Source organism: Tauraco erythrolophus, chromosome 2, assembly GCF_009769465.1.
Source record: "Tauraco erythrolophus isolate bTauEry1 chromosome 2, bTauEry1.pri, whole genome shotgun sequence".
Lineage (NCBI taxonomy): Eukaryota > Metazoa > Chordata > Aves > Musophagiformes > Musophagidae > Tauraco > Tauraco erythrolophus.
Genome location: NC_141466.1, coordinates 78193712 through 78207480, shown reverse-complemented (window position 1 = coordinate 78207480; position 13769 = coordinate 78193712). Strand labels below are relative to the sequence as shown.

Sequence of the window (13769 nt, the reverse complement as noted above, 5' to 3'; positions counted from 1 at the left end):
AGCATTTGTGAGGAAGAGAGCGATAAAAGTCCCGTTTCCCTTTCACAATGGCCACTGTCATATGCCTGTATCATGCCCTAATTCTTACTCCCTTCTTAAGAGTCATCGAAAAGTGGAAAGCTCCAAGTGAAGCAGAGGCTAAAGGGAACATCTGACACAGCAGTGTTCCCAGAGGCAGTTGGCAGCAGCAGGTAAAATATATCTAGTTCAATATAGACTAAACAATCTGCTATTTAAAAAAAAAATAAAAAATCCATTCCCTTGCTACCTGCTGTGAGACCTCAAAGAAAGACGTTCTGGCTGATGTCTGTGGCATACAGTTATGTCCTTAGGTTGGCAACAACGTTTTTGTTCCAGCTGGAAGAGTTTTCTGCAGACACTTTGGTGAGCAGTCAGCACCTTTATTCCTGACCTCTAAAAGACTAAGTGCAGCATTTCTGTAGCTATGTCTTTGCTGACTTGAACATTGTCAGCGAAGGCAATGAGCAGTCATTTTTGTGGGACTTGCAATTCCCTGTGCCTGCACCAAGTCTGCTGTGCTGTTCCAGTCACAGGCATGATTAGTACTGGGTGGAAGAAGTACAAAACCGTCCTGGCAAAATAGACCAGGGGTAACCTTTGCTGGGGAAAATGCAGTTTTTCAAGCTATTTTTTCAATCATTAGTCATTAGGAGTCAACATCAACCCTACTAACTCCTCTTAAGATCTTCATGTGATTCAAAAGCCACAACAGTTTGCCTGGTCTGTGTCTTGTATCTGGGGATTAAAATTACGCAGCAGTCTGTGTGCCAACATAAAACGCTTCCAGTCTTGTGGCACAGCATCAGCATTGGACCTGCATGTCCATTTCTTACAAACCACGTGCAGTGTGTGTGCGCCATAATTTGCCATCCCTGCTCTGTGTTCAGATCTTTATAGAAATTCAATAGAATTCTGTTTCCTAATAAACCTAAAAATAGTTAAAAATTGGGGTGTGATACAGAGTTTTTTTCTGTGTATAGTAGGTTTAAAAAATATTGGAGTAAAATGTTGATAAATCTTATATGTAACTGTTTTTCAAAAACCCCGTGAAGTTATGATGTGATATAGAATGCGATTGACCTTTTTCGTAAGAGATTGAGTTTTGTGTCGTGTCATGTATGTAGTAAAAACTTGATGAAGAGATCTCGATAATAGAATCTGTAACATTATAGGAACATCTGTTTATTTACCTTACAGAAGAAAATAACTTCCCTGTTTTAGATCTTTGTATCATAAAGCTCAAATACTGTAGGATTCTTAGTGGAGAGAATGGAATTGAGTAACATTTTGCATACTGTAAAATGTGTCGTTTCTTCCACTTTAATTTTGACATGGAAATGTGGAGTTTTCTTCCACCAGTCATGTTTTTACCTTCAACAGAAAGGTTTGGACCCTTTAAAGAGGAGAATATTTCGCCTGTGTTAATGGCAATGTACCAATGAAGATAGTATAAACAAATAAAATCTGAAAACACATGAGTGGAAGTGAATATGCCAACAGTTTAGGGGATTGCTTAGAGGCCCTCTGGACTAATCGTTCAGAAAAAAGGCGCTAGAATGCCCATTGTCATGGAAATACTGTGGGTTTGGGGCTGGTTTTTTGGGGTGGTTTTTTTTTTTTGTCTTTTTAAAAAAATCTTTATTTTGTCTTTATAAAGGATTACTAATCTCCAAAGGACAATTATGTCTACTGTTGTAACCGTTTAAAATATCATTGCAGTCTCTAAGGAGGAGAAAAAAGGAAAAAGTGTGATAGCTGGTTGACCTCGGAATTGGAGTCACAAAGTTTGATCCTGTTCAAGTATTTGTCATGTATTTTATTCTACACTGGGCAAGTCACTCTCTTCTGCCTTTGTGTGTTCCAGTAGCAACTGCAACTGGAGCCAGCTACGTCTTCCGGTCCTTCTCTGAATTGCCATCTGTAGCATTATTGAGTGTCACATACCATATTTATACGTTCTTTAGACACATGCTCTTCAGTTGTCATTGTATGATAATTTAGTATTTTATTTGATTTAAATTAAAGCAAGAAATAGGCTTCTTATTATGAAGACAAGCTTTAAATTCAGATCTAAGCATAAAATGGAGGCTTGAATCCTGCAGGTAAATCATCTGCCATGAGAGGGAGAGGAGCCAAGAAGTCTAAGGTTTGGAACGGAGATAAGGGGATTTTGAAATCTCCAGACAGGCAGCAGTTTGATCTTAATTCTTAAAAGGAATTTAAGAAAAGTGACAATTTTCTAATAGCCTGACTAGGGTGAAGTAGATATATAAATGTCAACCTAGTTATTCCTTCTTCTTTCTATCTTTCAAAACTTTGAAACTTGAACCTTGATTTATATATAGGATGAATGCTTTCCTTGAAGAGCTTTCTTTTAATTTAGGACCTAAATCCTGCAAACACTTGGGTATGTAAACACATCTGTTGACCTCATACCCATAAATTATTAATCCAGTTTAACAGATATGTGCACATAAATATTTGCAAAATTAGCAAAATATGACATCTCTATAGTAGTACCTCCAAAAATTAGGTTGATGAAGCTGTGCAACTGCAGTTTAATAACGATGAATTTCTACTGGCAAGAAATTCTTCTCTGTTTGCAGTGTATTTCTGTAGATTTATTTTTTCTTTGATTTCTTTTTCTCTCTTTCTCTCTTTCTCTCTCTTTCTCTCTCTTTCTCTCTCTTTCTCTCTCTTTCTCTCTCTTTCTCTCTCTTTCTCTCTCTTTCTCTCTCTTTCTCTCTCTTTCTCTCTCTTTCTCTCTCTTTCTCTCTCTTTCTCTCTCTTTCTCTCCTTCCCTCTCCTTCCCTCTCCTTCCCTCTCCTTCCCTCTCCTTCCCTCTCCTTCCCTCTCCTTCCCTCTCCTTCCCTCTCCTTCCCTCTCCTTCCCTCTCCTTCCCTCTCCTTCCCTCTCCTTCCCTCTCCTTCCCTCTCCTTCCCTCTCCTTCCCTCTCCTTCCCTCTCCTTCCCTCTCCTTCCCTCTCCTTCCCTCTCCTTCCCTCTCCTTCCCTCTCCCTCTCTCTCCTTCTCTCTCTCTCCCCCCCCCCCCCCCCCCCCCCCCCCCCCTCTTTTCTCCATTCCTTTGTTTTGCATGCACTGGGAGAGCACTCTGGCCCAGATATCCTTTGCATTGGCCTAAGAACAATGGTGTTTCGTGGTTGTCCCCCTTTTTATGTTGCAAAAGCAACAGAATTCCACCACCACCCCCCCCCCACCCCTTCTCCTGCATCCTCCAGTGTGTTGACACTGTGACTCTGGATATAGGAGCTTCCATGTGATAATAGGAAAGCGTTTATAATTGCTTTTAAAGTACAGAAAAATTGAAATTGGATTAACTGAGTTAATCCTAGTTGGGGCCTGAGCAGGGGTAATCAACTTTTTTCATCCCTTTTTACCATATAGCGAAAAATGGAGAATTATATGGAGAATCAACGACCAAGAAAAAGGCAGGAAAAAGAGAAATAATAGATCAGGATGAACATGAATTGAAATGTGTACAGAATGGATAGAATTCTTCTTCCCAATTTGAAATAAGAAATTCTAAGGGAGATCGATGTGGGACATGTTTGGATTTCTCTCCCTCTTTTTTTTTGAGGGCTGTGATGCACGGGTATTCATTAACTTTAATATCAATCCTGTTGGTTTATCCATCAGCTGGCAGTGCTTTTCTTTTTTTTTTTTTTTTTTCTGGAAAATGAAAATCAGAAAAGAGAAAGAGAAGTTAATTAGCAAAGTTGATTCTTTGAACTGAGCTGTCGCAACGTGGCCATCACAGATGGAACTCAAGAATGCAAACAGCGGATTTACTGTGCCTTAATCAGTGTAACATGATGACTGGAAAATACAAGAATCAAACCTATTTTGAATGAAACATTTTTAAGCATGCATGCTTAAGTGTCCTCTCAAACGTAATCAAAACTAGAATGTTTTGTGAAGGTTCTCAATAGCTTTAGAATGAATATTGTGATTGTAGAATGGAAAATTAGAGATCAGTTTGTTTTCAATGAAGTTTTCCTTCATAACTTTAAAGAGTCATAGAAACGGATTTGACATGGCCAGGCTTTGGTAGCACAGATTAGTGTGCAATTAAAATTGTAACTGCTGTATGTGGTTGTATCTCCTGCTGTGTGGACTTGAGCTGGTTTTCACTGGGTCTACTTACGTGTTGGAGGTGTAAGGACAGGAGCTGCAAATGTTTTCATATAAGCATCTGATTTGTTTAACTGATGACTATGCAGTCTTATTTGGGTTTGTTGATCATCAGACACTTCCATCTTGGTTTTTCATTTTAAATATAGTTGCTTGTATCTATTTTCAGAATGGTGATTTTTATCAGGATGATTTAAAGACAGCAAAAGTGTCTTTTTACTTGTTTTGAGTAGTGAAACTCAGGGCAAAGAATTGGTAGTTGTCCAAAGTCACATAGTAGCTCGGCTGGAGAGCCAGAGCTTCACTGATGCCTCCTTCCCTCCCTCCCTCTCTCTCACCTCACCTCCCCTTTCCCTCTCTGTCTCTTCTCCCCCACTTCTCCAGCTATATCCTTACTTCTTTTGGCTTTCTTCCCTAACTGAAGAAAGCTTTCCTGCTGTCTCAAGTTCACAGCTGCTTTTCCACTGTTTCCAGCTATTGATTGTAAATGTGCAAGCAGCCATTCTAAGGTGCAGGACTATATCTTGAGGATGGGAAGGTACAAGAGCCCTCTCCTTTCCTGCTCCTGGGGACAGATGGAGATTACTGAAGAACTGTCTGGAAGAATAAAAACTTTTAAGGGATTTCAGTTATTGAATTTCTTCCTTTGCAAAAGAAGCTTACTCACATCTGCATCAAGTTCCTGTCACAGTCTTTGCTGACTAATCCTATTGAGAAAGCCAGTAAACCTCCTGGCTCTCCACACATGTACATTGCTCTTTTAGAGTATATCTAGACATATGGATGCTAGAAAGCATTGACAGTGATGCAGGAAGTTTTGTTTGCTCTTATAATGTGTTTTTAAAATAATACTGTGCTTAGTTAGATGAAGACAACATCTGGAATATGTTTCTTGAGGCAGATGGTAGATCAGAGCATAAAATACATTTAATTTCTAAGGGGAGGAGAAAGGAATAAGCTAAATTGAAATCACAAGCACTTTTTGTCTTCTGTATTTACTATGAAATTCGGATTATAATACATCCTGCTATTTAAGTCTACCTCTCCATATACTGTAGGCTATGGTGTGCAGTAGTTTAATTGTAAAAATGAGCTATGGTAGCTGTCGTCATTTAGCTGCACTTTAAAGACATAGGTTTTAGTTAAAGGCTTTCATTGCATATGACCTAAAGCACTACACAGAGTTTGAATTTCACTGGGCTGTGTCAGGTTTCTGCAATGTTTTATTTCAAAGAGGAAAGAGAAAACAGGCTGATTCTGTGTAATTTCTGAGCAGGAAACGATTTCTAGTGCACTTGCTGCAGCGTGTGAAACGCGTGGGAGAGCAGTAGACAATTAGTTACCTTCAGTGCCACAAAATCATGCAGAGGACTGAGTGTTTCTAGTTCTAAGTCCGGTTTCACAGTCACAGATGACTTTCAAACTCCTTTTTTCTCACTTAAGAAAGCTAGACCTTTTATAATGACGTTAATAGGGTTGCAGGTTTTCCCCTCTACGTCTCTTTTCAGAGTCACCCAGGAAAGCCAGACTATGTGCTCTGTTCTAGTGCTTGAGAGTGCTGACGAGAATAAGCTCTGCCTTCTTTTATTTGGAGAACTAAGATGTTTGGACTTATTTTGCTGATATTTCAGGACATCCAAGCTGAGATTGATGCTCACAATGACATCTTTAAAAGCATTGATGGAAACAGACAGAAGATGGTGAAAGCCTTGGGAAACTCTGAGGAAGCTGCCCTGCTGCAGCACCGGCTTGATGACATGAACCATCGCTGGAATGACCTGAAGGCGAAGTCGGCTAACATTAGGTAAGTAATGAAAATGTCAAGACACGAATGGGGCACTCTTGCTGTCTTCTAAAAGGCTTGAGAAATAAGACCACGGCATTGAAGTGAAATGAACATTTTCTTTCGTACAAGACCCCTGAGCCCAAATATTAAAACTTGGTGCGCTTGGTCACCATGCAGGTTTAACTACTTGTTCTTCCCTCTCCAGAGCTGTGCAGTTGTAACTTGCCAATCTGTACTAAATTTTGTTGATTCTTTCCTTATTGTAAATCAATAGCAATGTCAATGAAGTAATTCTGTGAATCTACAATTACTGTGAGGAGAAATCAGGAGTTTGGTTTTGTTTTTACCACAGAAATTAATAATTCGATAGTACGTGCATCTGAAGTGTCTTGATCCATATTGGTAGTAATTTTTTTTTATTGCTGCTATTCAATTAAGAAATATTTTAAAATACATATTAATCAAGGAATGCATTTTACAATTTTTTGATCCTGCCAGTGCCAAACTCACTGACCCTCCAAGCGTAGTTAAAATCTTTGCGATGTCATTTTGGAAGTAGCTATTACCATATTCATTAATGTGAATAAAATTCTGCATTAAAGTGAATTATATAGAAAAGATTTTCTAGGGCTTTTAATTGCAACTGCTTGCTGATTAAAGGAAACGGTTCTTTTAATAGAACAGAACAATGTTAAGCATTCATATGAATTTTCCAAAGGCCAGAAAAATTAGTTGGGCTTGGAATTCAGGCACAAGAGTTTGAAAGAGTGTGATAGAGGGGAAAATGTGACATTAACATTTCGTCTCCACTTACCTCATCACTAACCTGCTAAACAGTTAAGCGAAACAGGTAAATGACCTCCACGAAAGCCCATAGACAGAGCTTGAACCAGAGGAACCAAGCAGTTCAGTGTGGGGGCTTGCAGAGACTGGCCCCATCACACAAGTGGTTTAATGCAAGAGCTATTAAACCTGAGCTGTTAATGAGCTCTACTCACAAATAAGTCAGCATGAGAGAAAGATTAAAACAAGCTCATAAGATAACAACTTAGCAACTGTGACGTTCCAGCAAGAACAGTTCAGCTGCTTGACCTGTCCTGGGGTTGATCACAATTTGGGAGAAACTGATAGCCAAAAAAAAGGGCCTTCAAATTGATGTTTGTAATGTGTTACTCTGCTGGTAACCTGCAATGCTGCAGACCTACGACTAAAAGATAGGCAAGGAACAGAATACGGGAGCAAGTATAAGACAAGTAAATTAACCTTTCAAATTAACCTTTCAAATCTCTATTGCCACTGAAAAGAGTGTAGCATTTCTGAGTTCATGTATTTTGCCCTGTTCTTTGCAGTTCACTTGTCTAACTTGTGCAAGAGCGCTGAAAGCCTTCATAGGGAAATAACAAGGCATAGGACTGAGACGAAGTCAGAGTGTTGATCTAGCTGTTTGCCTTCAATTTTTGCTTTCTTGGTGTACCTTATTGCAAGGATGAATTGGAAAGCAAAGCTGTATGGATGAGTCTTGTGAGAACAGTATATAACCTTGTTATATGCTAGGACTGATGATTGAAAAATGATTGTTTTGTTATGGGTGTTAGCTTGGGATAGTGCTTCTGAATTAAGGTTTCTTGAGGTTTTTTAGAATGGTTTCAGCTATGTGTACATTCTGATTACGTTGATTTTTAGTTGCTAAAAGTACTGCTTTCCCTTAGAGATGGTAGGAGTTTTTCTTTGTCACTTCAGTCCTCAGAGCTGATGGTGCTAGTCGCTGTGGTGACTCTACTTCCTTCCTGCTGTAACTAGAGGGAGTTCCAACCTGGAAAAGCAGCACTCTTGTGACACATTTTTAAATGTACGGAAACTATTTAAACCTGTACTTGTTGTGACTATGACACCACCTTAGAGGACTATACTTCTCCTTGAAATGACTCATAGACTTATTCATGCTGCTTTCTTTTTCTCTCTTTATTATCTTTTTTTTTTTTCCCAGGAAAAAAACAAAGCTGCAGATTTGTGAGGATCTGCCTTTTATAGCCAAATGTTTAGGAGAGATTCTTTTCTCCTGGGGCAGGAGGTGTTACGGTGTTAGTTTTTGGGGGAGGGTAGAGGTAAAACTATGGGAGAAACAGAAGGATTCTCTGTACTTAGACCACCCACCAGTCTTTTTATTCCATGTGTTCCCTTGTCGCTTAGCAGGACAAATGTTACCTCCACAGCAGAAGCAGAAGTTGAAGAGGTCTCCAGCTGTGAAGAGCCTCTTGGGGTCAACAAAAGGGGAGTTATGCCAGAGTTCCTGCTCTTCTGGATGATTTTATTCAGCCTGAGTGGAGGGGGGGTGCTTTCCATCTGGTCAGCTGGATGGAAGCACCTGTGTTTTTCAAGCTCATCCAGGATTCCCTTTGGAGTCCTTCTGAATACCAGGTGGTTGATACTGGGGAATATTGTTCCAACCAGTGCTCAAAACAAAACAATCACCTGTAACTGAACTGTATTTTTTATCAGAGCAGGTTCTTAAGCCACCACCTGACCTGGCGAATCTCTGGAGATTGCCAATTGTCACTTCAGCACAAGCATCTGAAGCTTTGTTTGCAGGTTGTGTATCAGTAGAAGTATCAATTCCAAAACAAAGGCCAGAAATCCTGTCTTTGAAAGAAGAGAAGTCCAAGAAATATTTCAGAACTTCAGCATAGCTTATAGACTCTTTTTTATGATGTCTGTATGATAAATGTAAATGGTGATACTAACACTTTAAATTGAAATGCAAATTGGAGCATATCTTAATCCCATTGCTCCTGTGAAGAATCTGCTTGGAATAGGGTTTGCTGAATGCATGTGTCTCTGCTCTCCAAGAGAATTGAATGCTTGTGTCCACTCTTCAGCTATTGCTGCACCTTGCTTTTTTTTTTTTTTCTCAATATTGCTTCTGATAAGATTAGAAGGGTAACATTCAGCAAAAATCCAGGCTGATGTGATGTTTTCACCTGTGTATTTTTTTTTCTCCCTAATGTCTTTCTGACCTTTCAAGAGAGAAGTTAACTTGCTTTGTGTTCAGAGAATTTTAAAGTCCACGTTAGTGTAGTCCATTTCCTCCCCACTCCTTACTGTTCTACCCCGACCAGTTTAGCTTGCATTGGACTTGGAAACCCATGTGCTAGTGATATTTTGCTACCATCATTAATCTGGCATTCACATGGGTACTCACTAGTGGTAAATTACAACGTATTTAATCTAGAATCATATACCACATCATTCACATTAATATCAAATTAGTTTTTTTCACTATTAGTATTATTGCATTGTATGTTAAATTAACAGTGAGTCACCCTTAAATTGTCCTTCAACTAGTTGCAAGGTTTTTCTTCCCCCTTACAAAACTCCAATTAATTTTGTATACAAGAATTCCACTAAATAATTAGAGCGGAATCTTGAAGCCTCAGAGAGTGCCAGTTTTTAGAGGTGAGAGCTGCTTAAGTGTGCTAGATATAGTAATAACTCATAATTGAATAGAGATTTCACCATCAAATGTATGGAAAGCTATAGATCTGAACATTTTAATTGTGGTTGCTTCTAGAAATTCATAAAGATGTTTTATTTTTGTAATAATCTGAGAGTCTAACAGCAAAACTGTAAATTCAAATGTGGGCTGTCTTGGCTTAGATGAGAGGGCAGTGTCTCCCCTCTGCCTGATTAATAGGGAATATAACTCTTTTTTCATGTCCAGAAAGGAGAGCTGTTTCTGAGTACTTAGCACCTGAGGGTAATATATATGCAATGTTTTGCAGCTTGGTATTTCCAAGGGTGTTTTTGATGGGATGTCAAGCTAGTTGTGAAAAGGAGAAGGTAAACATTGTATGTGGACCACCCCATGCTGTTGGGAGTGTGCTCTTGAGCGTGGCTGAGGGCTTCAGGGGCCAACTATGGTGAATGCTCCAGCTCTGAAGCAGGTACCTTCTGCTCTGACTTGCTATAGAATTAATACTGACCGTACAGGAAAAACAAGTTGGTTGCCTTGAAAGTAGTTTTGGTCAGTGAGTATTAAGGAACTGAAAAGAGGCCAGGAGAGCTGAGACGGTCTGTTTCACTCATGAGCTGCTAGTCTGCAAACCAAGGCCTCTAGGATGCTCTTCCTCTGTGCATGTATAACTGCAAATGCAACATCTCACTGGTAATTCACTGCAGCGCAGGATGCTGGCTCAGCTGTTCAGGCCCGGGCTACAAGCAGCTAGCTTGAGTTCAGTGCCGAGAGGAAGGTATCAGTGAGAGCAAACAGGGACTATAGAAACCGTGATTCACAAAACTGTAGGCAGTAAAACATCACCTCTAGCAAGTACTTTAATTTTTGTTTTCACAAATAGTTACCTGAGTGCTTTCCTGAATGGAGTGAAGGAGAATAGATTCCTCTTCCTAAAGTTAGTTTATCTTTTTCAGAAACGTGATTTTTTTTTCTGTGTTTTTTTTTCTTTGTATCTTTTTCCCTCCCATGCACTCTGACTGACTGCTTTTTTGGTTCCTCTGCCCTAGTATTCCTGGGAGATCTCAACGTCTCCAGACCTAAGCTTGCCTTGAAATTAGTCTTGCAGCACATGACCCCTTCAATCCAACCATTGTCATATCAGTCCCAAACATTCACTTGAATGCCGTTTGAGACGGTAATACAAGAGAAGCCAGATGAAAGTTTGAAGATGCGAGTTACAGTGAATCAGAAAAAAAAGATAAAAATCCATGTGCAAAATAGGAAGGGGAAAAGGTATGAAACAATAGTAAAGTTCAGTTCACTCATCTGTCAGAATCGGGGCAGGAAGGTGCAGAGCTGGTGTGAGACTACACTGAAAAGGACTTAGCTCTACTCCATCACCTGTGTAGAGAAATACATTGTTGATTACTTGTATAAACTAAGTACATGCTGGTCTCAAAAGAATCCATAACATAGAATGTCTACAGTAAAAGGGGGATAGCTGGTCCCTGTGGAATATTTTGCTGCAGCTGTGTAGGTACTACAGGGAGAAGCCATCAAGTCAAGGTATTTTTGAACAGGATAGAAAAGGGTGTTGTGGAACCCAGGGTTTTTGTGAATTAAACTGAGGGACAGATTCACTATGCTCATTCTGTAGTAACTCACCGTTGACTAAAGATGACGTATTAAATAATCTGTGTCACGGATATGTTCAGCAGCACAGGCAATTTACTGCTGATCCCTGCTGCGAGAACTTGTTGCTTTCGTTGCTGGGGAGTCAAAGTCCTGGCATGAGAAAGTTCAGTTTTGCAGTGCTTTAGCTCACAAAATGACGCTTCTACTTTGTGCACTGCGGTAGCGGAGTCACAAAAACCACAGCATTTTGCTTAAATGTGCAGTGTTCAAGGTTTTAGATAAATTAAAACATCAGGTACATGTTTGTCTGTGTTCCCCTGTTCTTTCTCTGCTTAATTTCATTTGCTATGCAAAACGTTTTGAAGTAGTGGCTTTTTTAACACAAAGTTGCTTTGCAGTTAAACACTGGAAACATTCTTAATGATGGAGCAATTTTATTTAGTTATTGTATTCCCATGCTGGTTTTGCCGTTCAGGGCTATAAAGATGCTTTTATGTTGTTTCACAGGGCTCACTTGGAGGCCAGTGCAGAGAAGTGGAACAGATTGCTGACATCACTGGAAGAGTTAATCAAATGGCTGAATGCGAAAGATGAAGAACTAAAAAAGCAAATGCCCATTGGAGGGGATGTTCCAACCTTACAGCAACAGTATGACCACTGTAAAGTAAGTTCTTTAAGTTTTATAGATAGCTATGCTACTGTGAATGATAGAATGAAGCAAATTGGAGTACAGGAGAAATGATGAACACTTTCTGGTGACTAATTTATAGAAAAAAGCTCTAGATCTCCACTCCTTTTGCTTCCCCACCTTGCCCAGTAAAGCATAACTGAGATACTCTTTGTAAAATTTCATCTAAAGGATTTCTGATACATATGTTCAGTCCAAACACTTTTTTTCTAAATGTTTCCTGATGTTTTTGAATTCTTACCAAGTGGAACTGCTATTTTACTCTAAGTAAAGTTAAAGAAGAAGTACAGAAGTAAGAACTGAACAAGAATTGTGAAACCAATGTTGAATGTAAACTCAGTAAAATTATGTAAAGTGGCTTTCTACATGTTACTAAATTGACCAGTAATAGCAGCCCTCCACTCCATGCAGATTTATATTTCAAAGCTGACTCAAAACTGGTTTTGAGAATGAAAACTTACCTGTGCCTTGTATTGTTGTAACTATAACACGCTATTCCAGCTCTCTCGTTTTGCTAGTTCTATTCTGGTTTTGTACGAGATAGGGTATTAATTCCTAACTATTTTTTGACAATAAAAAACTCTATTCCATCTACAACATATCTTCATTCATGTAGAATGGAGAGTCTGTCTCACTGACTCTGATCAGTAATTGTTCGAATGTATTTGTCATTGGACAAATTAATTCTAGTTCATTCTGATTCCGTCTTATCATCATATTTGTTCTTCTTTATGGTGTAAACAGGGAAAGAGAACAAAGGCAGCTTTATATAGCTAATTGCATGACAACTATGTTCCCCTCTGCCAAAACAATACTGATGTCTTTTTTGCTGTGATGCTTAGTGAGGGCAAAAATTGAATTTAGGAAAACACTTAGTAATACAGAAATACTCACTTAGAATACTGTGAGGAACTACAGTAAAAGAGGCCTGACATGAGCAGCACTTATGAGACTTAACTCCAAAATAGAAGAGCTGAAGGAAATCTGCATGTTTCTCCTTAATTTAGTCTTTTAAATTAAAGTTATTAGCATAAACTCAGGAGCTTTGTTTCTTGAGAGTTCATCTCTTCCTGTTCTTATCCACTTAAATCATTGGTGCTCTGTTTGTAGGCACATCTGCTGTGAATGTTTTATAATGATCAAATTGTGGATTACTAGTGCCAAAGAGCAATAAAAGGCTGGAACAGATCCAAATATGTTTTGAAGGAGGTCAGTGGGAGGTGATAGATCTCTACAGGTCATTTTCTAAGGGCTTGTTTGTGTCTCATGCTCGATTATAGTATATGCATGGGTGGTGGGTTGACCTTGGCTGGATGCCAGGTGCCCACCAAGCCACTCTATCACTCTCCTCCTCACCAGGACAAGGAAAGGGGAGAAAATAAGATGGAAAACCTCATAGGTCGAGATAAAGGCAGTTTAATAAAACAAAAGCAAAAGCTGTGCATGGAAGCAAAGGAAAACGAAATATTTATCTTCTACTTCCCATCAGCAGGCGATGTCCAGCCACTTCCCAGGAAGTAGGGCTTCAGTACATGTAGTCGTTGCTCTGGAAGACAAACGTCACAATAACGAATGTCCCCTCCCCTCCTTCTTTCTCTTAGCTTTATTGCTGAGCAGACATTGTGTGGTATGGAGTGTCTCTGTGGTCAGCTTGGATCAGCTGTCCTGGCTATATTCTCTCCCAACATCTTGCCCACACCCAGACTACTGGCAAGGGCAGAACGTTGGAGAGACAGCCTCAGCGATGTGTGAGCACTGCTCAGCAGGAGCCACAGCACTTGTGTGTTATCAACACCTTTCTAGCTACTGATACAAAGCACAGCACTATGAGGGCTGCTATAGGGAAGATTAACTCCATCTCAGCCAGATCCAATACAGCATGATAATAACAAATAATACTATTAGTGCCTCTTATTTGAAGATCTCACATCGATTTATAAAAATAGTAGTTTTCAAACACAATTCTAAAGTAGAAAAATTTAGAAGTAATGATGCTGGATGACTCATTTGTGTCACTAGTGAACTGCAGTAGTGTGA

General features: G+C 39.4%; 1 protein-coding gene across 1 annotated transcript in view; it reads left to right on the top strand.

Annotated features, from left to right (window-relative positions):
• Nucleotides 1-13769, top strand: part of UTRN (utrophin) — a 366325-nt gene that overhangs the window by 225733 nt on the left and 126823 nt on the right. Inside the window, exons 52-53 of the mRNA XM_086631518.1 lie at nucleotides 5804-5976; nucleotides 11552-11708. Coding sequence (XP_086487644.1) covers nucleotides 5804-5976; nucleotides 11552-11708 — 330 coding nt within the window. The remainder of the gene's footprint in view (nucleotides 1-5803; nucleotides 5977-11551; nucleotides 11709-13769) is intronic.